Below are 27,068 nucleotides of genomic sequence, written 5' to 3'. Positions count from 1 at the left end.
TCATCCATCTGCTTCCACTGTAATTCATCTTCATGAAGTAATGCATTTTGAATTATGGGGGCAAAAAATCCCAAAACCAGACAGGTTTAGGTTAGGACTTTATGCCAGCACTGACCTAGTGCTTTGCACAGGCAAAGTCAGTTTTTTGGTTTTGGTAGACTCAGACTTTCAAGGCCTTTTCAGTATTACTGGAGAAGTTTGCAAGCACTGTTTCCTCCTAACACAGCGCTTTGTTTTTGTTTCTATCCTTATGGTGTGCTTGTATTTTAGGTGCTAAAATAGACTGATCATTCATTAATTGCCTAGAAAGAAACTACTGTTGTCCAATGTTACCAAACCTTGCACTTTAAAACTTGCTTGCAAGGCTGGCTTGAATTCTCTTTATAATTACTCTGCTGACAGGTAAACTGAAGATCTTGATCAAGTGATATTTTTTGGCCTGTAACATACTGAAAATATCTAGGGCCACTGCATTCCACTGCTTGTCTGAGGAAGTACACTCTTGCTGTTAGGTCACGCTTTTCTGCAGAGAGCACTGAGTAGATTTACATCCCTCTGTATCTACCGATACCTTACATCTATATGATAACTCTTGAAAGGTCTTCAGATATTTTTCTCCATCAGCCTCTCAACTGTTTCTTTAGTCTATTGTTTTCCTCACAACTTACTTTCTATAATATCCTTCTTCTATTGAATCCCCTCATCTTCTGCTTCTTTTTGACATTTATTCTCCTTCAGGTTGGGGTTTTTTTTCCACTACATGTTAGTTGACACAACAGTCTTCTGGCCCATTTCGCATCCTCCCCTCTAAAAATGTCATTCTAATCTTAGAGTCTTTCTCCCACTTTTCCATTACTTCCCCTTTTTTACTTTCTCTTCTTATCACAAAGACCTTAGAGAAGAAAATGTGGTCAACTTCAGGATAGGTGCTCATGTCAGCATTTCCCTTCAAGCCGTGCTGTTGCAGTTTTTAATTTTAAAAATGTTTTGGAATGTAAATATACACCCATATTTTAGTCCTTTCTGTTCTCTTCCTCCTTTTGACTGCTGCTCCTGTTTTTTTTAAAGACTAAATGCTATTCTGTCCAGCATATCTGTGATTTGAGGGCTCAAAGATGAGACACAAAGCCCCAGAGTGCACTGGAACACCAGGTCACATCTGTCTTCCTCTGGGCATCAAGTAAGGTCTCAGGTAAATGCTTAAAAAAGCAAATTATTCAGCTGTGCTTTGCAGAATGGATATGAAGAAAATGGCCTTTACTTAAAAGTCTTTCCTAAACTGTAGGGAAGGAGCCCATGGCTCTGACACTCCTGTTTACTGTAGCTGGTACGTGAAGAGAGAAGGGTTTTGAGCAGTCAGTGATGCTGGGGCTTTGATAACCGCCTGTGGTTTTGTGTGGAGATGGCTGAGCTTGCATTTATAAGCAACTTCCCTCTATGCCTGTAGGTTCTCATGTTTAACAAAGTATTTTTAGTCCAGCTGTCACAGAAGTGATGAATGGGGACAACGAACGGGAAATCCCAAGTACTTCCATTTAACAACTTTTTTCTTATCTCTCATCCTAATAAGCACATAAAACCTAACCCTGTATTGCCAGCTATGAGAAAGTAAGCAAAGACAGTAAATAAATTTACCAATATGACTGTGCATACACTAAAATAATTACATGCTTTGGTTGCTTGGTTGCTTAGGGAAACATGAAGCCTTTTGTTTTGAGTTCTCTCAATCTCTTTCCTCTTGTCCCTCTGCTTGTTGCTGGTAAAATTAGGCCAGTTGCCATGAAAGTGCCGAAGAGGGTCACTCTGGCAGGAAGCTGCAAAGTAGCAGCAGTAGTGAGAGGACAAGCAAGAGTCAGGGGCCTCTGAGGATATAGGCTTTTCTCATGCAGAAGTCAAAAGGTACACCAGCACTGGCACTTCAGCTGCAAGCAGGGCTGTGCTCCAGGAAGGGCTGTCCTGGGCACCCACATGCATCCTGCGGTGGTTCCAGTTGCAGTCTCAGCACAGATGGGCTGCACCACTTGCTGATGAAACCTCTCTACCAGAGGATGCACATCAGGAGCAGAGCCATAGCACTACAGCCTTTTTAGGTCCTATTAGCTGGGTTTTTAGAAAATGAGGATCTAAGTAATGAACTTCACAGGGCAGCTTGTGCACTGGAAGGGTTGGGATGCAAACCCCACCTATAAGCCATGTACCTGGAGCCTGCTGTTGCTGTCTCCACCATGCACACACTGCGCACACACCACTGGGCAGTGACTGCCAGGAGCAGCCATCAAGACTGCATACTTAAGGACTCCGAAGTGCAAACCTTTGGGCTAGGTGCCTTAGGATTATGGGCAATGACAGGGACAAGGACAGCAGAGAGGGACATTTGACTTTCTGGTTATGGCAGATGGTAGATATCCCTGCCTCCACAGTGAGGTCTCCACACCGTTGTTCCTTGCTCAGTAGCTTTGAATCAAATCCCCAGTCTCAGCTTCCTCCCTGAAGAGCTGTGGGGTCCCAGCCCCTTGCTGCCACTCACCCCCATTGTGAGGAGGCTGTGCTGAGGGAGGGGCTCTTCTCTGTCCAGTTTAGTGCAGGCCTCTGGCTCAGGCACAACATGAACAGAGAAGTCCTGTTGGGCATCCAGCTGCTGCAGTTTAATGTGCTCCTTTGTGACACAAGCAGGTGATGACTTCAAGATACTTGTAACTGGTCCAGCTGTAAAACTCACCTAAAGCATGACCCTGGCACAGCTCTGTAAAATGGTAACCACCTATTTTTTCCCCCTCTTCTTTTTTAACCTAGACAAAGCAGTATGTTTTTTTCTTTCCTTCTAAAGGAGTGCTGAAAATTCCCAGGGGACTCTGGGTTGAGGCAGAGGTCAGATGAAATCTGTGGCAGAAGTATCAGGGCAGGTACCATGAGGAGGAGAGGGGTAGGAACCATTTTGTCCATCATGATACAAGTGCACAAGGCCACCCTGGTGACCAGACTGAGGGGCAGAGGTGCTAAGTCCACAGAGGGACCCCAACTGGAGCCCTCTCCACTTGCCTTGCCCCATGGAGGAGGAGAACACATCCAGCCCACAAAGTAGAAAAGGAAACCTAAAAAGCTTCTCAGCTCTATTGTTCTGCTGTCCCATGGCTCCTGTGCCTGGCAGGCTGGCAGCTCCCCAGAGCCCTCCCTGGCATCATGGGCTGTGTCCCATCTAGTATAGATGGGATTAGTGACCTGTCTTCTCCTCCCCACATCCATCTTACTTACGAAGAAAGTCATTCTGTCTTCTAACCACAGTGCTTTATTTCTAAGTAGCTGCCAGTGGACTCTGGAGATTTATTATTAATTCATAATGAAGGAACTCAGAAGTCCTCAAACCTAAGGCAGGCAATATATATTGCCTTTATGGTTTTATTGTTATCTATAACCCAATACTGAGAGACAATTACCTCTCATGCTTTGCTGTTAGGCAGCAGACAAGTTTCACCAAAACAAAGTTTGTACAGGAATAAAAACAAAATGAGAAACCCACTTATTTTTCAGACAGAAGTAAAAAAAAATAAAGTCCCAGAAAACTAAAGCTTTACAGAATGACAAACAGCTTTGAAAACCTCTTTCACTGCATTTAAAACATTTGTCTGGAGATGGGTGGACCTTTGTTGATCCAGAAACTAATGTCCCTTCTTGGAGACAGGGAAGTTTTGCTGCTGGCTCTGTTTGCCATGCTGGTACATGAAACCTTTTAAACATCATTTGAGGACTTCTCCATTTCTAGCTGTGATTGTCAGGTGAACTGGAAGGGGGATAAAGAACAGGTTCAGGTCATTCTGTAAGATTCATCGTGTATCTTCTCTTTGTTTACCTATTGCCAGTTCCAAATTAGCCCATTACCATCCTTTCAGAGGAAAAGTGCTGGCAGGGATCGTCTCCACCCTGTGGCTGCTGTTTGTGTGCTCAGTAGAGCCTCAGGCTGTGTTCGTGGCTCTCTCTGATTGCATCTTTTCTTCCACCCTTGCAGGATTTTTGGCCAAAAATTCCTGCTTTTTGAGGCTGGGTTTGTTCCTGGCCAGCTGGCAGCCTTGTCCCTGGCTGAGACCCTGGGTGCCGAGCTTGTTATAAAAGAATTTATTTGGTCTTAGGATGCATTTATCATATGAAAGCTGTTAGGCCAGAGGGGATCTCTGTGCTGCAATGACTGCATGTGCCCAAGCATACAGGTACTGTGGATGGTACTTTCTCACAGTGAAGCTGCCCACCTGCCTTATTATTTGGCATTCTGGCTACATTTTCACTGTTAGGATTGTCATGACCCACACTGGCGACAATCAGCAAGTGTTGGAAGGGAACACAGAAGGAGAACTCCTTTTACACAGAAAATTTCCTGTGCTTCAACACTATGCTGGAAATAGGGCCAACAAAACAAGATTTTTTTTCAAGAGAGTGGAGAATACTCAGCTTCACAGAGTCAGGCAAGTGGCCAAGCAGCTCTTCACTAGAGACATCTTTTTATTTAGAGGTTGAAACTGGTAAAGACCCTGCCTACACTGCCCTTTTATCAGCAGTCTCAAATGAAATGCTGTTTTGCTCAGCTTCCTGGAACGATGCCAAAGCTTAGTATTAACAGGAGTATACCTTTCCTGTGGACAAGGGGAAAAAAAGAACAAAAAAGTATAGTGATCTGTGCTGACAGCTTTTTCTGAGAAGTAGTCCATATAATTCACAACAGGAAAGAGATTTTTATCAAGAAATTACTTTAGAATAACAGACTGATAGGAACAGTTCTCCAGCCTGCACTTTGGTAGAAGGTAAATTCTGTCCCAATGATGCCTCACTGGATGTGTGGAGAAAGGCAGGGTAGGAGTAGATGTGAGGAGCAGCACTGAGAAACTGATGACAATCATGGGGATATCTTTTTCCAAATGGTCTGAGGAGCTCTGGTTTGTACTGATACATTGTTTGTTCACATGGTGGTATTTATAATTTTGCTTACACTTCCTAAATGGTACCCCTAATGGAAAATTAAAAATTCCTTATAATCTGTCATGTATCTGAATTTTTTCCTATCTTTTCAATGGGACAAACAACCGTTTTCTTGACTGGTTCAGAACAGTGAACACTGGAGACAGTGAACTGACCAGGAACAATAAAGCATTTTATGTGAAACCTGGCTGGATATTACCTGTTGGATTTGAGCTCATTGAAGCTCATTTGGGAAAATCCACTGTTGATCTCATCCCTTGCCTTTTCCATCACAGGGTACCACAGACAATTTCAGATGTGCCCAGGCCATCTGTTTCAGACATCCTTGAATTCAGCCGACCCCAGGGCACCAGGGGAAATGGTGTGACACACAAAGCAGCAGCTCCTCTAGTTTTTGGGGTCCTTTTGTGAGGGATTCATTTGAAGCCTGTGTGTGGCAGCTCTCCAGTGCAATGGGAATATGTGGCTACCACCACTTTGCCCATCCCACTTAACCTGCCATGGAGCAACCCCCTGTGGAGAGCAGGTCCTGTTTCTATTGCCTCTGCTCCTACACCGTTTATTCCTCCATCCTCCTCCTTTGTATTAATTTCCTGAGCTGCCCCAGCTGTCACATCTGCACAGTTACCAGCTGGTTTCCCATTTTTAATTGCCCTCAGAGGGCTTCTTCAAGAGTCACACCTGCTTTTGTGGGGGCCTTAATTTGTCACTGTCCAAACTGGAGCAGCAAGCATTTAAAATCAGCCTCTATGAGCGTGTTGTATTTCTTCAAGCGCGTGATTAATTGCTAGATCTTTACAGGCTGCACTCAGCTATTTCTGCATAAAACAGAGTCTGTCTTCTGCTGGAAAGCTCCCCACATTATGGATATTATGTATCATCTTTGTAGGACCTGGGTTTGTTCATCCCATTTGTTCTTCTTGAAGAAAGAAGTTGTATGAAACACAAAGAAAGCTCATTGCCCTCACCAGTTTATTCTGTTTAGAGGGGGGAAAATAGTAATCTATTTCTTTGGCAGAAGTGTTCTTGTAAGGAACCACTTGAGATTAAGGCAGAAGGGGATATTTTAGGATGTTTCACCCAGCCCCTGCAGCAATATAAGCAAGCAGTTTGTATAATCCAACTCATAAACTTGAATTCCCTCTTCAAAAAAATTTTTTTTCCCCTCTTTCACAGCTGCTATTTGAAGGCTACCTTAGAATGTTAGTTTTTACACCCAAAATTACTTCCTTGTTATAGCTGTGCTTGGAGAATCCCTCTGTGGATGAGCAAGGGCTGCTTTCCCTCTATCTTACAGAATCTCCTCAGCTGAGGACAGCAAGGTTACCCCTCCCTCAGCCCTTGCATTCTCATGGACAGTGAATGAGCTGTAAGATGAAAACCACACTGCTGCCTACTCTGGAAAACAAGGAAACAAAGTCTTGCACCCCAAAGCTCCACCAGGATGGAGTACATGGTAAAAATATCAAGGAAGAATGCAATTTACAGATGGATGGATGGGTGGACACATTGTGAAGCAAATAAGCCCTTCCCAAAAAATTCATTTTTAATTTGTCAGAGCCTTCTTCTGCCCAGGGATCATGTAGAGGGTGTGAGGCACCTCTCAGAAATCAGAAGCAGGCTCCTGCTGAGCCATTTTCTATGGTCATGTCTTTGCAGGGTAAAACTAACCTGAATAGAGGGTACAGTGAATGCCAATGCAGTGGTTGTTTTAATGATGTAGGATGAGCAGCGTGTGGGACCAGTGAAGAAAGGTTAAAACTGCCTCTAATGGACACATGGCCCAGTTATATACACTTATGTGGCCAGGAGCCTTTGAATAGAGGCAGCCCAGTGAAAGCAGCAGGCTGAGTGACTGTTCAGTAGGGACTGTGGTTGACCCCCTGCAAGCCTGACGTGTGTTCCAAAGCCTTTGCAACACCTGATGCCACCTCAGCCTCCCTTTTTCTATCTGGCAAGGAAGCAATGACAGTGTCTCCAGCCAATTTTGAGGCTTAATTAATATTCACCGAACAATGACTCTAAGTGATGAGTAATGTTTTAGTGTATTATTAATTTTTTGTGAAAAACAGAAAGCTGCTCAAGAGCTGTCAATGCCCACTGTGGCAGCCACAGAAAATTGGTTGGACATGAATTCCCAGCAGAGAATGCTGACATTTTGGGGCTGGCTGCCTGCAGCCCCTTGGTGATGGGCAGAGGAACATCATCTATGCATGCACTGGTGCCCCTTGCTCCTGAAGGCTGATACAATACTGACACTAAAATCCCTCATTTGCTGTGACCAAGGGAGGATCAAAAGCAGCTCCCTGGAGCTCAGGTAAGCCCTGATCTGTGCTGATGTGGAAAGTGGGCACTGAATTTCCCCCACCTCAGCCCAATCTGTGACTGTTTTAGTTGGAGTTTCCCTGCTGTGACAAAAGCTCAGAGTTCGCAGTGTGCCACTGCTGGGACATCTGACCCAAGGATTCTGCGTTCAACCTCCAGCCAAGCTACAAGTGGACACAAGCGGCAGAGCAACAGGTGTGTCACTCCCCCTGCTCCCTCTCCCTCCTGCTTTTATCTGTTTTGTTTCCCACCGGTGGGATCAGGCTCTAATGACAACAAAGGCAGCTTGAGATGCAGCCTGAGAGTGGGAAGTACATCCAGCTGGTTCCTCTCTTGAATCATTTAGAGCCACGTACACGTGAAGGTCTTGCTCTGCCCACTCATCCTGCTGTGGAAACAGGAGCAGGAGCAGGTGGGAAGCTTGCTCAGAGTGCTACATGAAGGCGGCAGGTTTGGGGTGAGGAATCGGCCCTTACACAAAGGGTACCGGGAGAGTTAGAGGGGAGAAAGAGGAGAAGTTGCGATGAGAGACGCAGAAGGAAGGCAAAGGCCCAGTCTTCTCCCGCCTCGCTGAAGGCAAAGCTCGCTCTTGTGCCGAGTGCAGTTTGCGGGCAGGCCGGCAGGGGGCGCACCCGCGCCGGGCCCGGGGCTCTCCCGCCCGAGGGCCCTGAGGCGCTGCGGCCGCGGCGCCTCGGCCTGGCGGGCTGCCCGCGCCAAAAACGGGGGAGCGAGGGGGAGAGGCAGCGTGTGGGAACATCTGTGTCCCCTTCTGGGCTCCTCAGTACAGGAGAGACGTGGAGCTCCTGGAGCACGGAGGGCATGCGGCAGCCTTGGTGCGGTGGTGTGGCTGCACAAGACATTCCCGCATCTTGGGCAGACACCTGGCCGGGCTGGGGACGCACCAGGCAGGAAATATGATAATGTGACGTTTCCAATGCCTTTCACTTCCCAGAGCTCACTTGGCCTGCACCTCGCCCTGAGGTGTATGGGTTAATATCTGACAGATGCCACAGCACCAAGCCTGACAGAGTTCAAGAAGCATTTGGACAATACTCTCGGGCACATGGCGTGATTCTTGGGGATGGTCCTGTGAAGGGCCAGGAGCTGGACTTGATGATTCTTGTGGGTTCCTTCCAACTTACAATACTCTGTGATTTTGTGGTATATTGTGATGTATTAGTTAGGAGACAAGGAAGATGACCAGCACAGCAAAAACTTCTCATTCACTCCTTATTTGCGAAGTCTCTGTACTTGTGAAGGGTGCAGGTCGGTGTCTGTGCCAATGAGGAAGTGTCTCCACAAGGCTTCAGTCTGTGCAGGCAAGGCAGGCTGTATCTGCAGGAATGATGGCGGGCTCACCCGCTGAGCCTTAGCCAGCCATGACATTTGCATGGCCACCAAGGTCATTGGTAAAAAGGGCTCCACTTATTTAGCTGTGAAATTACCACTTTTGGCACTGCCATGGGGAGCAGACTGATTCTTATTCCTGTGCAGGCAGTCCCTCAGCACCTTCCTTTTCTGAGGACCCATGTTCATGGAACATGAGGGGAGCACCTCTGGCAGACCTTGGCAGTGCTACTGGTTCAGAGGGAGTCCTGCTGTGAATCAAAGGACTCGTTGGCATACGTACACTGGTCCTCCTCCATCATCCCTGTACATCCTCCTCCACGTCTCTCCTGTACTGAGGAGCCCACTCCCTGCTCTGTGGTCAGTTAACATAAGGAAAAGGAGATAAATTCTACTGAATAGGCTTGGAGACTTATTTCTATTAAATTAATCTCATCCATGGACCGTGTTGGTTTGTGTAGCTTAGAGTGGAGGAGGGCCCCCTTGTCCAATGTTGGTTTTTGAGGTCTTGTTGACATTTGCACCATCTCTCAGTGGGAAAGTGGGGCTCTGGAGAGCCTGAGCCTAGTGCAGCCTCTTACCAGTGACAATGCTCTTAATTTCTGTGCAAACAGCTGATCTGATGTTGACACAGTGGGCTTAGAGAAGTGGGTCTGGAAAAATCATCCAGGGCTCACCTCTTCTCTTCTAAGAAGTGCAAAATGTTTTGTCATGTCCATTGCCTAGTGGGAATGACATGCTCCTGAACAGATGCTTAAAAGGTTAAACAATGAAATACATCTGGAAAAAAGGACTGCATATAGAAGCTACATCATCTTGTGTGATGCATTTAATGTCCTTAATTTACATGCTGACAACTTTACCATTTCTAAACAATGTTATCATTCGTCTTTCTGATAATTAACCAGCACAAGCTTCAAACACTGTTTATCACACTTTGATGCAGCAATTAGACAAGAAAGGCAGAGTGTTGAAGGGAAGGTTTTGGGCTTTTTTTTTTCTTCAAAAGTCTTACACTATTTACAAAGAAGTGCTTTTTCTAACACCATTTTTAGAATTATTCACTCATTCGCAATCAGTCATTGTATAAAAACATCATTCAGAAATAGGTTTTAAAATACACCCACCTCCATTGCATAGTATACAGAAAAATAGGCAAGAGTTAAGACACTTGATTTTTGAATGAGAACGTGAACTGATTCAGAGGTATGACATTTCTGAGGAAGAAAAATAATGAGCTGTAGTTTTCCTGAAGCTAGTGAGCTCCTTGAAGGTCTGCCATCAAATTTTCCTTTTACAGACCAAGTAACTTTTACCATACACAAAATGCTTGCATTAAGGTCAAACAAATCATATTGCAATTGGATTTACCCTTCAGTATTTCCATGTGGACACTGACAAAAATGAGTTACACAAAGTACTCACAAGGATTGGTTTTGTGTGTCATGGGCCATCCATAGAACAACTCAAGGGACCCAATTTGGTATTTTAAATTTCTGTTTGTATGAGAAGTTGAATATACCCTTATACCTTTAGAAACATTTCTTCTCTAAGAAGACCTTGGCTTCTGCTTGCTGATAAGACTTAAAATGGAACATAGTGGAGGGGTTAGCAGGCACTGATGGTGTCTATCCTGATGATTTTCAGGCAAAACTTGGTAATTTGGTTATCTTGTATACTGATTTTTTAAAATTTTTATCTTTTTTCTTCAAAAATCTGCTCCAGTGATTTTATTGAGCCTGGTCCATTAACGAGCAACAGGGAACTCTGAACAATAGGTGCTTGTTTTACAGCTACTGCAAATGCTTCGAAAGCACTAAATTGCCTTTTATACTCAACAGTCTAATAACAAAGCCTGATTTTTTCCATTTTTCTCCCAATTGATTTGATGGTTCACTTGAGCTTTAAAAATACATTACATAAATCTTTACAGCTATTACAGAAGTCTTTTGTCAAGTTTAATTTGGTGTTTGTTTTTTTTCCCCACAGTGTAATCATTCACCCTTAGATGCACTGTACCACACATACCCAGATCGTGCTTGTCTCTGGATCCACAAGAGTAGTAAGTCCTAGAGGTTTGTTTTACATGGGGAGGGACCTCAGTCCTTCCAAAGGCAGTTTCTTGCTGAAAGCTCCTGGTTCAAAACTATATCAGACAAAGTGCTGTGCACTCCCAAAGGCACCTCTGGCAACAGCTCTATCCTCTCCTGCTGTTTAATTTAACTTTGCTGTTACAACTTTGTTTGTGCTTGATGGCCCATCATGGAAATAATCACCAGGATTAGCTGGGAGAGTGGGAGATCTATCAGTGTAGACCTTTCTCCCTGCTGCAGAATAAAGGGAAATGTGCTGATCACCAGGCAGAGGTATAGAGAGCAAAAGCTGGTGGAAGAGCAGTAAGTCTTGAAAAGCCTTCAGAAATTCGTTTGGGTATAAAACATCAAAACGTGATCAGATGATATTATCTTCACCAGGAAGAGCAGAGAGGCTGTTAAATGCCAGGCTTCCTCATCCTATGCTCTCCTCACCCTTGTGTGTCCAGATTTCTATTCATTTTCCCATTGGCTTTGAAGTTGAGGATTTCTTTCACATTTGTCTTTCCCAACCCTCCCCTTTGCTGTGATCTGTGAGGAAAGCCTGGCCCTGGAAATGGGCAGAGCCAGTACTCATGTTGGTGAAAATAAAGGGAAGGCTGAGAGAAGTAGGATGCTCTCACTGCTTTCCTGCTGACCCACCTCTCTCAGCATCATGGTCCCTCAGCAAAGCTCTTGGCTCTTTGAAAGCTGTGTCTGTATAGACAGGGCTTGGCTGGTGCTGTAAGGAGATGGGGCTCTGCTGCTGGTGGAGCTGGAGATGAAGGGCTGAACCAGGATGAACCCAGCTAAATGCAAAGAAGTTGGTCTCCACTCCTGAACTTCTCAGTATGGCGAACCAGGGTGAGCTCCTCAGTGAAAGATGCTGGCGTGAGATGTGTTTGATGCTCAGAGATCCCCATGTGCACCCACCAGAAAACTTCATGAATAGCCAGCCAGGATTCTGCCAGTGCTGTAAATCTAGGTGAGTGACAGCATTGTCCCTGGCTGTGTTTGGAGCAGCACAAAACATGGCTTCATGTTAAAACCATTGTAAATGCAGGATGGGTCAGATTCATGCCTGGTGGAGCACAATGGAGGGGTGGGGGACAGCGCTCTATTAATGAAGCTATTATTCAGAAGAAGAACTTTAAAAAAACAAATGGAGAAGGATGGAGTTGCTGGTGACACTGACTGACACTGTTCAGGGATCACAGTAAGGAGATCTGCCTGGAGAACAGGGAGAGCAGAGCTAATGCCAGGACACAGCTGCTGCACAGGGGGAGTGGTGCCAAGGGGGCTGTGTTTCGGAGCATGCACTCCACCCTGGACCAGGAGCCATTGTTGGGCACTGGCTGTACTCCTGCCAAGTGGCACATGATGTTGTAAACATCCACGGATCTGATGGGAGGCGCTCGGTAGTTGGATCGGAAATCTGCAGGCAAAAGAGAGGAGTTGGCATTATGCAACTTGGGCTCAGTCCCTGCAATGTGGGGTGCTGGGGGGCAAGGGTTCCTTTGCCTTTATTGAGACTTACTCACCAGGCTAGAATGTGGCATGCTATGTAATTTACAATGTGGTTCAGCAAAAATATTTTAAACAATTTTATTCATTATTTTTACTTCTAGACCAATTTTATTCTAAAAACTAAACTAAAAAAACTGAAAAAAGACGTGAAGTTTTAGGTACAGGAGCTACTGTATTGTATGTGCTTGATAGACTTAATAGCCTGACATAATTGTGTTGCACATTCTGCTTTTCACTCCTGTCTGCAGTTGCAGCCTGGTGCTCTGCCCTGTTTAAAGGGCCTGATGAAGTGGAAACCAGGAGTTTTGTGTCTGCCCATCAGACAGGTGCATGAGGTATGCTGCAACCTTCCCAAAGGAAGCGCTATAGTGAGTCTGAATCCCGCAACAAAAGCAGGATTCATGTGTTTCAAATAGAATTGAAAGTTTAGGCCAAAATTTAGGAAAGCAGGGCAAAGAGATAGTAACTGCACTGGGACATCAGAGAGAGGCTGACCAAATCCCTTCACATCTCTCTGACTTGTTTCTTCAGCTATAAAATAGGTGCAGTACAACAAACCCTCCATAGTGAGGAAATCCTGCCATCTATTTGTAATTTTTGGTTGTCGCAGAGTGCTACATCAGGGTCCTGATGTGCCAGGGGCCACAGGGATGCAGGGGTGAGGACCATGGGGCTGCAGGGGAAGTAGAACACCTGGGGTGATGGCATTGTACCTGGTCCATATGCAAGGAAGAAGCCTCTCATGTCCATGAGCTCATTGTCGTAGCCATGCCAGCCATTCTGCCAGGCCTCCTTCTTCCCCGTCCCATTCTCCCAGTAGGGCAGCTTGTCCCTGCTCTGGGTGACAACAGCAAAGAGTGGTTAGTGCCTGCCTGCTGGGCTGTGCTGGGGCACTATGGGGTGCTGTGTTGTGTCTCCATGTGCTGTTCTACCCCATCAGCCCTCCACAATGTGCTGTGACCTGCACAGGAGCTCATCCCCAGGAGGGGCATTGCCATACCTACACCACTCCAAGCCCCGTGGCTTTGCTGTCACAGTGAGTAACCACCTCCCAGCTGGGAGACAAGCACAAAGTACCACAGTCATATGTGACACCTGTCAGCAAGGTGCTGTCCCTCTCCCCATGCCTGCAGCACTGCTCTTCCACCCAGCACCATGCACTTCCCAGTGGGTTTGCTGGGGTGTTGTTCTGCCCCACGTGCCATTGACACCTTAGAAAAATAAGTAATTTTTGCTCTATTTGGCTAGTAAGCCTAACAATACAAATATCACCCTTACTAGATACTTTCTAATTACTATCTCTTCTCCCTACTTGTTTTCATATTAAAACAATGAGGTTTGTTCCAAGGAACACTGGCTCTGACCTGAGACAGTCACACTCTCTGTGGCCTAGATTCTGTTTTATTTCCTTGCTCAGTGGATCTCTGCTTTATTAATTAGTTGTTATAAATCTTGTTCTTTCTAGCCCATATTGCACTTAAGATGCTGTTTTAAATTCCTTCCTTACTTTCTCCTACTTTGTATTAACAGCTCTTACCTATGACAGTGTCATATCTGTCAGAGCAGCAGTCCCTAGGAGCTGATCAAATGCTGGACCAACCTGTCCATGAGTTTGTCCTGTCCCATGCTCCTTAGGGATAGCAGCAGACAGATGTGGTACTCCACATTACCCCAAAACAATGTCAGGAATTTCACTTAAACAAAGAACATGAACTGATAGTTTATCAGACCCATGACATTAATTTCTCTGATAATTACAGAGAAGGAGCTGCAGACAGTCCTCTAGAGTGTCCAGGTCTGGCCTTCACTCAGGCACAGAAGGACAGAAGATGCCCCAGAAGAGTTTCCCACATTCCCACTCTGGGCAAATATTGCTGCAGATCTGCAGATGATGAAGCAGATTAACTGAGGATCCCTTTCCTTTTATAAACAATTATTTTGTCTGATTTTTGTCTTCTTCCTTAAGAAAGAAAATTGATTGTGCACTGAGGACAGCAAAAGTGATGACTGAGAGGTGTAGCTCTTCCAACTATTTTCCAGGAGAACCCCCTGTTTCTTCATATGTAATACTCGACAGGTGTACCAGATAATTCCAGAATACTACACAATGCATCTGTTTGGAAGAGATCACAGTGGATCATCTGGTCCAACCTCCCTGCTCAAGCAGGGTTGTCCTAGATCACATTGCATCCAGACAGTTCTTGAACATTTCCAGTGAGAGCGACTCCACAGCTTCTCTGGGTAATCTGTTCCAGATTAAATGAAACTATTTTAGCTACCAATTTTTTTTCCTGTTCCCATCTATTTCCCTGCTCAGAGCAAGCCAAGGAGCAGGCTTCTCATCTTCCTACCATAGTACTTCCTTATGCTGCAGCTTCCAGTGATTCCTGGGGATTAAGTGTGTTGCTTGCCATCAGGCAATATGTACAGCATTAGGAATACTTCAGACAAGTGAAGTCACACTAAATTTGTGATGGTTCTTTGGCAGCATCGTAACATTGCCATACCTACACCACTCCATGGCCCTAGCAGATGTCCTGGATACAGTTGCTTCTCCAGAAATATCAAATGCAGAAGGAGGTAGTGTGCTTTCCATAACCCACTCAGACATCAGGAAACACCTACTCGCAACAGAATGTGCAAAGGCACAGTCATTTCCATCATCTTTGGTGCCAGCTGAGTCAGAAAACATACTGCTGACTTTCATAACTGCAGCTGAAGTGAGAGCTCAGGAAATGGAGACACTAACAGCAGTAGCTTGAGGGACAGGGCTGTTCAAGCATCCCAGCACTGCCCTTCTGGAGCATCAGGCAGTGCCTTACAGCAAACCCCACAAACTCCTGGGGCTTCTTTGGGGCCAGAACACTGGCAGCACACCAATATACCGGCCTTGCAAGTCCAAATGGGATGGAGAATTTGTCTCATACTCAGAATATGTAAAAATTTTCATACTCAGACTAAGCCTGGGCTAGCAATCCTTGTCAAAGATGAAACAGGCATTTCTGAGACTGTGGACAATGGACTTTTGCCTGAGTGGGCATGTTTAGGAAATGTGCTTCAAGTGATGTCTCAATGCTGGGAAAGTACACTGGGATGGGTACAGAGTGAGCTTGCAGTCCTGAGGGCTAGCACACATCATTGCCCAGAAGAGCAGCCGGGGTATCTTAGGCCGAAAGAATGGGGGCCACTCAGTCATGTGAAGGGAACAAGGTGATACGAGCAGATCAGCTTTGATACAGTGTGAAATCCCTCCTCGCCCTGCTTTAACCAAACTGTAGATGGCCTTTAGTTCCTATGCTCCATGATAAGGAAAACAGCTTTCCAGATACAACCCCTTTGTCTCTTTCAAAAACCACCACCAACAAAATCCCCTTTTTCAAACAGCTTTTAGCTATCCACTAGACAAGAGAGAGTTAAAAACCCTGGGAGCACGACAGGGAAGAGCTGCACATCCTCTCTTCGGTGGTTTGGGCAGGAAGTATAATAGAAGGCTCAATCATTTCTTTAAAAACATGACAGGAAACTTTCATTTTCATATCCCATTCACAGATAATGAAAATGTACCAAAGAGAAGGAAAATCTGACAGCATTAATGAGAGGACATTCTTGAAAATCAGAAACAATGGGAAGGAATGGGCAGAGAGACAGAAATAATTATCATAGCAGCAGTGTTTGCTGCACTGTTATTAAGGTTTGTCAGAGTTTCAATGATTTTCTAAGTGCTTTTTTATTTTCTACAGAATATGTAAAAATGTTCTGTTTTGAACTTTTGTACAAAAGAGTTTAGTTGTAATATTTTAAAATAATTTTGGAGAAAATGTTTCAGATTCTGATTTTACCTGTCTAAATCTTAACTCTGGCTTTTTATACTTTTTTTTTTTTTTTTTTAAATCAGAAATGTGGTACTCACCCAGCTGTATTTAAAAGCCAACAGTTTTTTTTTAGAGGTGCATTTTTATCTAGCTGTAGAAACTATTATGCTAAATTCAGGTTGGGTAGTGAGAAATGTGGTCGTGTGGACTGTGCTGAGCAAAGCTTGGTGAGCAATAGCTCTGAAGGCCATGAAAGAAGATGCTGAGTTACAATAACCTGCAAAGCAACGAAATGCACTGACTATGGTGGGACATGAAAGAAACCCAGGACTTCTTGGTTCTGTTGCCAACTTAAGGTACGTATGGCCTTGGGCAAATCACTTACCACTGCTCAGTTTACCTCCTTAGAAGATACAAAATTATCTCACCCTCTGAGCTGTGCTGAACTGCAATCACTATCTGTAATATGGAGGTGCCCAGTAGTGACAAAGCACAAAATAACAACAATTTATAGTAAGAAAATAAGTTAGTATAAAAAAATCTCTTAATGCCTGGGTTCTCTGCTAAACAAGTTCCCAGGTTTTTGGTGTGTGCGCTGGGCATCTCTGAGGAGTAAATCTCCAGTCTGACCCTTTTGAGACTGGTGGGCTTGGGAGAAATGGGGCATTTTTAGGACAGTCTGATGGGAGGAAAGCCAGGCAGAAGGAAAAGTTGCCACAAGGTACTGCTGAGTGGAGGGATAATAAGGACTTGAAATGGAAATACTCTTTTTGTGCCTGAAATGGAAGTAGATGGCAGGGGGAAGAAGAGTAAGGCAACAAAACTGGAATGTGAAAAACAAGAACTACTGCTTTATGTCAACAGAGAAAAAAGAGGCATCTCGACTGTTTAACTGTCTGCCTTTAGTATAGCTGCAATACCTTTAAGTTCTTTTAAGTACACAAAAGAATTTGACATTAGTTTTGTAGTGAGTCTATTGACTTTAACTCAATGATCAGCAATATATTGTACATTTTCACACTCCTGTCTAAGTATTTTGCTTCTATACTTTACCTCTACTATGAACCATCCTTCTTCAGCCACGAGAGTTAGTGGAGACACAAATTTTCCTTTTTTGTAGAAAAATCTGTTTGGAATATCCTGTATGTTATAAACATCCATGTGTTCCACAGCTTTCAATTTTTGATATATCTGCAAAACAGATGAATGTTAGGACACCATATGGCTGTAAAGATCATAAATACACTCATGGGTACATGTAAACACCTGAACTTGCAAGATGGCTAATTATCAGCACATTAAAACCAAGACTTTGCCTGTCTGAAGATCATGGCTGGACAAAACCTGCTTATGTGGCTTAGGAGATTCTGAAAACTCAGATCATAAAATGCATAGGAATGCATGAATTCATGTATTATATGTATTTATAATACACACATTCACAAATGTATACATGTGAGTGTACTGGCCTACAGAAACAGACCAGGAGAAACCACACCTTCACAGGAGGCAGTGAGTGAAGTGGTGAGACACTCAAAGGCACCATGTGGACTATGTACAGATGTGGAAAAGCAATATCATCTTAAGTGTCTGCCACTCATACCCTGTTTGTGCTCTGGAGTGCAGAATGAATGTCACCTCACCTGTGTTTCTTGCACTTACCCAGTTAATCGCTATCAAGACATTGATAGTGCTCAGTTATCTGCTTCGTTAGTTATCTGATGTGAGATTAATTAGCCAAAGCCTGCAGCTTTGAATCTGCACAATGCCATGCAAGTGGTTTATTAATATTAATCATACTGTCTGGAATATAATCATACAAATTATTCAGAAAATAGATTTTAAATGCCTGAAAAAGATGTTCATATGCCAAAGAGAAGGTAGCTGTTGGAGTCTACAGACTCTATATTGTTCTTTAACAAGTTAAATATAAATAATCTTCAGGAATAAATAGCTCAATTCTTCAAAGAATGAAAGGTTTTTCACTAGCCTTTCAGCTAAGTCACCCCTGTGTGTGCATATGTGCCAGATATGTGCACTGATGTGCAGTGACCATAAGGACAGCACCAGGGTGTGATGGCACAATTCCTCCCACTGTGATTTGGGCTAGAGAGTGGTCACCAGTATTTTGAAATGGGGTGATTCTTAGAGATGATAACCACTATGTTATAATATCTCCAACTCATAAACATGCTCCTTAAAATTCATTAGAAATAGAGAATCTAGCTATTGGGAAACTGAAAACTGACTTTATTTTGCTTAAAAAGCAGCCCTCCAGTAAGAAATCCTAAAAAGAAATGAAGAAAGGAAACAAAACCATAGTATAAGTCATTGTACTTTATTCTCCTTAGGTATATTAGGCTGTTTAATGAGAGAGAAGCATGTGCTGAAGAGCTTTGTGGGATGAAACCCCATGACTGTGTGAAGTTGCAACTTGCCCTTGTTTGAAAGTCTGGCCTACAAAAACAGGGAGCTCTGAGTTAAGCATATCAGTGCTGTGATCCCCTGTGATGCACTTGTGAGTGAATTGCTCATGCATGCCTCTAAGCCAGCTACCAGTTCTGGCACTTACTTGAAATGTTCACAATATCACAGACACACAATTCCTGAAGAGACCATTTGGGTGCAAAGATCAGCAAATATTCTCTTTTAAAAAATTGCACAAGCTGTAATATACTGTAACTGTATAAAATATAATGTAGAAACCAAAACTATTTGTCTGGGGAATAGCTTTTCCATTTTGTACATCCACTTACCTATATTCTGAGGACAGCAGTAATGACTTCTCATGCATTGGTTTCTGGTTAGACTATAATGTACTACTCTATTAGTCAGAAAAATTACATTTTCATTCTTTTCCAAGTGATTTCCAAATATTTTCTCTGTTGTTTTAATTTATCCCTTAAAACCCTGAAGTTCTAGGACTGAGCTTTTACAGTTGACTCAATCCAATATGCTTCATCAAAATTTCCTCCAAGGAAAGTACTGTAAAATAATATTTTTTGCAATTCTGGTCTAATGGAGTTGGTTTCTCAGTGGGAGTTTACTGGAATATGAGTGCCTGAACCTGCTTCAGATAATTTGAAAATCCTAGTTAGAGTGTCAATAAATTGACTAATACATATAAAATTGTAAAAGTGCATTTTGAGCTAAAATCTTTTAGCTATTTATCAAAAGTTAATGGGGGTGGGGTTTAAAAGCTCATGTCCTTGCCGTATAACAATGAAAGTTCATGCTTTTTAGTTTTGGAAACCAGCACCACAAGGGTGTCATAGGATCCAAGTCTCACTCCTGATAAGAGCTGATTTTTGCACACATCTCTGAGAGCAGTATTTGGATGTTTAGAGAAAACAGAAGACACAATTGGCATAAAAACAAAGAAAACACAAAGCTGAGAGGTACAACTAGGCTGTACTCACTTCTGCATGCTTCTCTGGAGTTGGCCAGAGGCTCACAACAGGACCTCGGTCCTTCATTTGTATGGTATCACTCATATTGATATGGTTTTTCAGCTCAATCACTTTATCTGTCCAAGAGATGTCTGTCATCCCATGATCAGAGAAGAGGAGGACATTGATGTCATTCTGAAGACCTTTGCTCTGTGAAGAAAGTGCACAACAACTTTTAGGGCCATGTAAGAGCTTTGCACTGTCTGTGCCTGCTGAAAAATTTACCTTTTGACCTCCACTGATTCTGTGGAAGTTAACCAGAAGGATCACATCCATGAACACCCTGCAATGTGTTTTGCCACCACACGTAATGGTGCTCCACTTTTACTTGCTGCTCTGGAAGAGTCTGAGAGGTTCGCGCCAGAGTTTTTCCAAAACAAGGCCACACAGCAATTTTGCTATGATACCATTCTCTTTTCCAAATATGAGCACTTAGCATTAGAGCTTTTAATATTTAGTGAAATTGAAAATACATATTCCTCTCTTCACTGAAACACATAAAAACCCCAACATGCATTTATCATTGTCAGAAATATTCATAGAGTTGCCATTTACCCAAAAGATTTTCTCGCTGCAAAATAATTTCAATAATGCTTGTTTAAAACTAAGTTTAAAGTACAGAGCTCTGGATACTGTCATAAAAACCACTATAAAAGTTAATCGTCTGATTCCACAAACCTTAGGAAACACATAATTTTGATTCCTTTGCCTACAATAAAGTTCAGCTGGCAACACAAGTCATAAACAGAGAAACACGTGTATTGGTTTGTGGCTTCCTGGGGCTACTGGTATAAATCCACCAGGAGGGTTATAATGCCATCAATGACAATAATAATCAGGGTAATGGTGCCTTGACTTCCACATGACCTCAGTAGCCTGTTTCTCAGGAAATAAAAATTTACAGCCACTGCATTCAGTTACAGGTATTAAATAGACTCTCAGCAGTGCCACAAAGACCAGTTTTAAAAGCCTTTTCTCTAGGCACCCTGGAGTTTATGGATGCCACTCACCTTGATGAGTGAGATCATGTTGCTCAAGGCTTTGTCCACTTCCTTCAGAGCATTCTTCCGCTGCTGGGACGAAGGGCCATAGTGGTGGCCTTCCACATCAATACGCTCGTAGTACACTGCGGCCATCTCAGCACTGTTGTTGCTGGGTGTGGGAGAGAGGGCAAGGAGTGAAAGGCTGACACACATGAAGACCTCCTGGCTGTTGGCATTGTCTTCACTACCATATAGGGCCACAAAACCCCATTTTCTGCTTCCAGCCTGTACAGTCCTACCACCTATTGCGCTGCTGGGCTCATTATTCTGAGACCCAGAGTCTCCAGAGTTTGCCTGAGACTCCCATCAGAAGCAGCAGGTGGAAACTGCCATGTGCAAGCACAGGCTGGCCTGGCAGTCCTCTACTAACCTCTTTGAATTAGGAAGGCTTTAATAACAAAGAAATTCTGATTTCTGTGCTGAATGCCCCTATTAAAAGGATTATGGGAATTACCAGTCAAATGTGCTTTAATTAAAGTTTGGCACTTCTGGCTTTCTCCTGTGTGAGGTCTTCCAAACCACAGAGGTCAACTCAGGATGTGCTCTGCCTTACAAAATACCAAGCACTATGAACTGGGATGAGATTTTAGAAGCGGGTTTTTATTCAGGAACATGAACAAGGGAAACTAAGAACTGCAGAATCTCAGAATTGCACAAGTTTAGGTGATCACACTTTTCTGCACTGATTGCTCTCAGCCTAATTAGTGGGGATAGCGCACACATCAGTGCTTAATTTCATTTTCATGACCACTTTACTGTTCACTGTAAATCTCCCTGAGAGATGTTGTGTGGATAAAATCACAAACCTATACTCATGAGGTTCAAACCCAGTCTTTTTGTGCTGTACTTAATATATGGCAGAGCATGCCGTCTGTATTACATGTGCTCATCCATATCAAGATCCCTACAAAAAGACTTATTAGTCCAGCATCTCTGATTAAAGACACCTGGGTAGTCTGGTGTAATGAGTGGGACAGAAGAGGCAAAACAGAGGTGAGAGACTGAGTGAATGTATTAGGGTCTGTCATTTGCATTTCTCAGTTGGAAGAAGGAGCAGTCCTGTGAGAACCTGAAGGTACCTGCTGTGGTGGGAATTTCTCCACTTCTGGCCCTGCAGAACACTGTGGTTCCTCACTCTACAAGATTTTAAAATAATTTAAATGAAGCAGCCCTACCCTCTCCCCAGTTTCATTTGAAGCATTGCTCTCCATCTGTATTAGGCATAAATGATTTTCTAAAATTTAACCCTGTAATTTCTCTATTGCATATACAATCATTGAACCTACTGGAACAGTTCTCTTCTGCTGCAGTGCCTGTATTATGAGCTACTTAAACTAATTTATGTCTTCTCACTGGTAAGTAAATGATCATTTTGATCAAGATAGAAGCTAAGAAAAAGATTTTTGCATAAAAAAAGTGATCTCATTTAGGCCACGGTGAGTTTTCTCAGTGAGGGCTCAGTGCTGTAAGGAAGAATATTTAATTACTTCAATGGGACAAATTCAGTAATGCAGCATGCTTAGGACTTTGCAGGATTTGGTACAGCACGTTTGGAGTTTGACTTTGTTTCCATTTTTGCTTGTTTTCTACGGAAAAAAGGGTTTTCTAAGTTTTCTAAGAAAACCCTTATCATGGTTTGCATGGGGGAAGCAAACCTTCTGTCTTTCTGTTAGTCCCTGTCTTATTCCATCACCAGTAACTTTACAAATAAATGACTTAAAAAAGATTGCTGAAGAAAGTTGGACAGCACTGATGGCAATACCAAAAAGTATTTTATATTCTACCAGCACCCTTTGCAAGCACAATGCAGTCTTCGTGACACCTCTTCAAGAAGGTAGGTAGATTACATCAGCCCTTAAGTTACAGTTGTTGAAAAGATGCAAGGAAGGGTGTAGTTTCCCATGCCAAAAAGAGGTGCTTGAATTTGTTTTGAATATTCTTGGTTCAAATAGTGGTCTTGAAGCACCTGTTTGAAGAGACTGGAGAATATTGCTGAAGGATGATTTCCTTCAGTTGTAAGAGAAGCTCAGTGGCTCCCTGATGAGTTTGGTACTTATCTACCCTGGAGTCCCTGCAAGGTTTGCTTGGTGGGAGCCTAAGTGCAGTTCTTTAACTACTAATAGCTACTATTAGGGCTACTGAGCAAGGCATTGCTCCAGGCAACAGATTGCCCTTGCCACAGGCTGTTTTCTCACATATAGGTAAGGGCAGTCTCAGCCTAATGGGCTTTTCCAATTGTCTGAGGTGTGGAAAGGAAACACACTGCATTTGCCAGCCTTTAAACAGCTTCAAAAGTCAAAAGCACTTGCAAAAGATATAGATGACAAGCCCAAGACTCTTCTACTCAGAGATGCTAAATCCTGCTAAACGAATATGCCTACTATTAAAGCATTTCAGAGGCTTTACTTCTTATGGGCAGGCTCAACAGCATGGAACTTCTAAATCTTAAAGAAATAAACAAAGAGGGTGGATGCGAGAAAGAGTAAGGAAAACCTAACGGATTTTTGATCTGTTCATTCCCTACCTTCCCTTCTTACTTTAAGTCCCTGCAGTATTTACACCCAAACCTGATTATTAATTTTATCTAAGATCATTCACTTTTCCTCTTTCCTGCCTTGTTGGAGACAGGGCACTTAGTTTAAAGAAAAAGAACTCGGGAAGAAATTCACCAGGGATGGTGTGTAAACAGACACCAGAGACAGGACCTCCTGCCGTGCTGGGATGATCTGTAGGATTTGGGCACTTCAGAAGACTGTAGCTGTTATTTATGGCAGACATCCTGGTGGCAGGGATTTTTACTTTTCTTGAAATCATCAGCTTTCACCTCTTGCAAGTTGTTCCACCAACACTGTTGTGTCCCTTGCCTTTTCCACTGCAGACAGCAACAGGCAGTCTTGCGGCTTGGACTGAATTAGCTACCCAAAATAACAGCTTGAAAGGCTGGTACTTTTAACAGTTTCTGTCACACTTTTAACCGTATTCACAATTACAAAGCTGAGAAACAGCACTGAGTGGTTTTATACACTGTGCTTCACAGAAACCAGGCAGGAGGCTTCAAGTATATCTTGACCCATCCCAAAATGATCCAGGCCAAAAAGCTTCCTACAGTAAGTGCTGGTGTCTGTATTATTATCTTCCATTCCCTTTTTTATTAACTGAATTAAAAACATTGCAAAATCTCCAGAAAACCTTCTATGGCACATATGGCTTCCTTATGTCACATGCAGGTAACTTTCTTTAAATCTAAGCTAAATAATTTCAGGATAAAACCTCTCACATGGTCTCTTACACCTTCTGTCTAAGCCCAAAGCCCATGCTGCAAACAACACTTCTTTGTGAGCACCTGTGCAGCAGGACCCAGTGTCCAACTGGGAGCAACATTTCCACCAGCACTCTCATAATTTTGGAGCCTTTATTTCAGCATCTGAATACAAAACATTTCAGATTCAAATTGGTATGGCAGTTGCAAGTATTGAAGTAGAAGGGTTTCCTAGGAGTGAATTTATTATAGAATCAACAAGGTTTTAAAAGGAGGAGCTTAGTTATAGCCAAGGTAAGGCATTGGTTCTGTAGGTGGTGCTGCTATCTTCCCTGATTTTACAGCCTATGTGGAATTGTCTCTTGTAACTGTTTGGATGAGAGACGGTGGAACTTGAAAGCTGGGTCTGGAGCATACATTTTTCCTAGGAGTTGCCTGAGAGATATATGCCTATCAGTTGGACTATATGGTTGTTGTAGATCCCTTCCAATTGAACTCTTCTATTCTACTCTATTCTATACTCACATTTGCACAAAAGGAATGGCCACTCTGAAAATATTTTGCTTGAGATGTTCTAAAATGAAGAAAAAGCCAAAGCATCAGTCTCATAAACAATGGACTGGAGCTGAATTTCAGGATTTCCAAATTTCCTCTCTAAATACAAGCATTTCAAAGCCTTTCCTTGCAGCTCAGTGAACAGACAGGCACAGGCTCATCCTGAAGTTGTTAATTTAAAAAAATAATAAGTCAGGATGTCTCCTTGTTGCAGCCTACACAGAAACAGGAGAACATCTTTCCCTCTATTCTTAATATAAGGACCTATTTCTGTTATGGTGTTTCTATGATAATACTATAAAGAAGTTTCGGCCCCCATCTTCCTACCTGGAAGCCAATCCTGAAAATCTCCCTGACAGTAAATCCATAAACTTGTCCCAGAGAGAGGAAAACCCACACTGCAAAAATCTAGTGACGTACCACAGAGATTCAAGGGCATCGCTGATGGCATCTGCAAAGTTTTTGTCTGTTGGGACGCTGAAGTACTCACGACAGTAACTCGGTCTGACTCCAAGGATTTCAACCTCGCAACCTACGAAAAAAAAATGTGGTAAGCTCTGCTATTTCGCCTTGATCACAGACCCCACACACCTTGGTGTCCAAGTTCAAGTCTGTACATTCCCTGTGACATTGCTTACCTTATGCCTTCCCTGCAGGAAACCACGTGGCTGGCAAAGGAAAAGGGGAGAGAGGTTGGTTTGACAAGTGCTTGTAACAAACTGTGCATTGGATCCTTTTATTTCCCTCTCTAAAAGGAAGGTCTCTGTGTGACCTTCCCACAATAAAATGTGTGATTCCCTAGTGGCAGACCATTTCCACCTAAATCACTAGCTTGTTTATATTTTAACTTCTGGGGCCATATAGCCTCATTTCCAGGCTTCCAACATAATAGATTTAGATATTGTTCTCTGAAAGTTCAGCAAATACTTTCCAGTTAGACGCACTGTATCTTATGTTGCAATATCCTCTATAAACCTCTATTTTACTATGTGATACTGGCTCTCCACTATTATATCTGTTTCCCAGGAGGTCTTATTAAAACAGTGTAAACCAATTAACTCTCTTGGTAACTTGCAGCCTTCCTTGCAAAATAAAGTCTGTTTTGCGGCCTAAAAATTTATGGCGACAAATCCTACAGGAGAACATGGCCCTGAACATAGAAAAACATGTTTTTGTGAGGTTTCTTTGCCCTTTTGCTCTCCAGTTACTATGCTGCTGAATAATATTAATATTTAAAAGAGGTATGCTTCCAGAAACACTGGATTAATTTGAATTATCACTCCAGAACCCCAGAGTCCTCCCATCACAGTTAGGCATTTTCTGATGTATTCCTGGGGCACAAGGAGGAATCAAAACAAAAAAACCCCACCTTTTGCAAAATGGCCTCTGTATATAGCAGCATAGTCTGGTCAAAAAGGCTGCTCGAAGCCAAAGCCTGAATCTATCTATATCTGGGTCCCTCTGCTTCTCCTTTGGGAGGAAAGTGATGGGCATTAAGAGCTGTCATAAGTTGACTTGTTGCTTGGGGCATGAGAAGGAGGTGTAAGTACAGGGAGGGGCCTAGAGCGAGCAGAGATACTATCAGAGGTGATTTACAGATTTGGGACACTCAATCTACAGAATGCCAGTCTTGCATCTCAGCTCCCATGAGCTCACATGACTGATGTGACACTGGGACACAGGGAGAAGCACACTGCTTGCAGGCCAAGCTGGCTAGGAGTCTTCTGATGTGGTAGTTCAGGAGTACAATGAAAAAATGGAAAAATTTAAATGTTTAGGCTTAGGAAATTTTTTAAATCTTCACCAATTTGCAGAAAGCCAGGTAAGTCAGATGGAAATTACTCTTTCCAAAAGTTAAAGGGCCGTAGCACTTGACAGATTCAGTCTCTTTGCCTGTGGTAGTGGCTCCCAGGTCTCCACATGCTTTGTATGTTTCAAGGGATCCCATCCATTATGATTAATTAATTATTTTCAACAATAAACATCAAATGTAGTCAACTGATTTACTTTCCTGTAAGAAAGGAATTTACCTACTCTTGAACCTGTATCTAATTTTTATCTCTATTAAAACTATGGGATGGTGCTCATTTTTCATTCTTCCCCTATTGCCCCAAACACATGACTTAATCTTCCACTTTCTACGTGGAGATACTCTAGTGTTCATCTCTCCACCATGATCCACCATGACAGTTGTCTGCAGCCTGGATAAACAGCCAGCAGAATACTTGACAAGGACTGTCTAGATCATCCCGCAATAAAACTTCTGTACATCTGCACTCAACATCCCCAAGAAATTACACTGTGCAGCAGAGATGGGTCCAAGCTGATACTTAACCAAATCATCAGAAAAATGTATTCCATGAATGGCCTGAAGTCATATCCAGGAAGTCCTCTTCCCTGAGGGCACAGAGCTCCTCTCTCAGAGTCTTTTGTAGGATGTCTTAGGTCATTCAGCAACCTCACATGCTAGAGGTGATGCAGTAGTCCTCTGTGGGCTTTGCTAGTATTTCAGGACTGAATTGGAACTTTGGAGCCAATTTCTCTTTCATACTTGAGTCTGGCTCAAGATTGTCTCCAAAACCAGGGAAGAAGTTAAGAATGCATTTGGAAAGTCATTAGAAATGCCTTGTGTTTTACTTCAGGTGGATGATTGCTCATTGGCAGTGACTAACATGATCATTTTGCCTCTTTTTCCTTCAGATACTGACATCAGA

At 43.1% G+C, this 27,068-nt stretch overlaps 1 protein-coding gene and 1 long non-coding RNA gene across 2 annotated transcripts in view; one reads left to right on the top strand and one right to left on the bottom strand.

Moving 5' to 3' along the window:
• The first annotated feature begins 7,259 nt into the window (after window positions 1-7,259).
• LOC111927952 (uncharacterized) lies at window positions 7,260-17,496 on the top strand. The gene is made up of 5 exons (XR_015287601.1): window positions 7,260-7,485; window positions 10,627-11,694; window positions 12,485-12,571; window positions 13,177-13,272; window positions 13,997-17,496. It is a non-coding gene; the product is annotated as an uncharacterized LOC111927952 (long non-coding RNA).
• Window positions 9,452-27,068, bottom strand: part of ENPP6 (ectonucleotide pyrophosphatase/phosphodiesterase 6) — a 31,840-nt gene continuing 14,223 nt past the window's right edge. The window contains exons 3-8 of the mRNA XM_023925027.2: window positions 24,775-24,886; window positions 20,508-20,649; window positions 19,468-19,647; window positions 17,102-17,239; window positions 12,950-13,073; window positions 9,452-12,144 (exon numbers count right to left, since the gene is read on the bottom strand). Coding sequence (XP_023780795.1) covers window positions 11,921-12,144; window positions 12,950-13,073; window positions 17,102-17,239; window positions 19,468-19,647; window positions 20,508-20,649; window positions 24,775-24,886 — 920 coding nt within the window. The 3' untranslated portion in view covers window positions 9,452-11,920. The remainder of the gene's footprint in view (window positions 12,145-12,949; window positions 13,074-17,101; window positions 17,240-19,467; window positions 19,648-20,507; window positions 20,650-24,774; window positions 24,887-27,068) is intronic.

Source organism: Cyanistes caeruleus, chromosome 5 (genome assembly GCF_971803275.1).
Source record: "Cyanistes caeruleus chromosome 5, bCyaCae1.hap1.1, whole genome shotgun sequence".
NCBI lineage: Eukaryota > Metazoa > Chordata > Aves > Passeriformes > Paridae > Cyanistes > Cyanistes caeruleus.
Note: the sequence above shows the minus strand (reverse complement) of the source record. Positions and strands in the feature narration are given on the sequence as shown.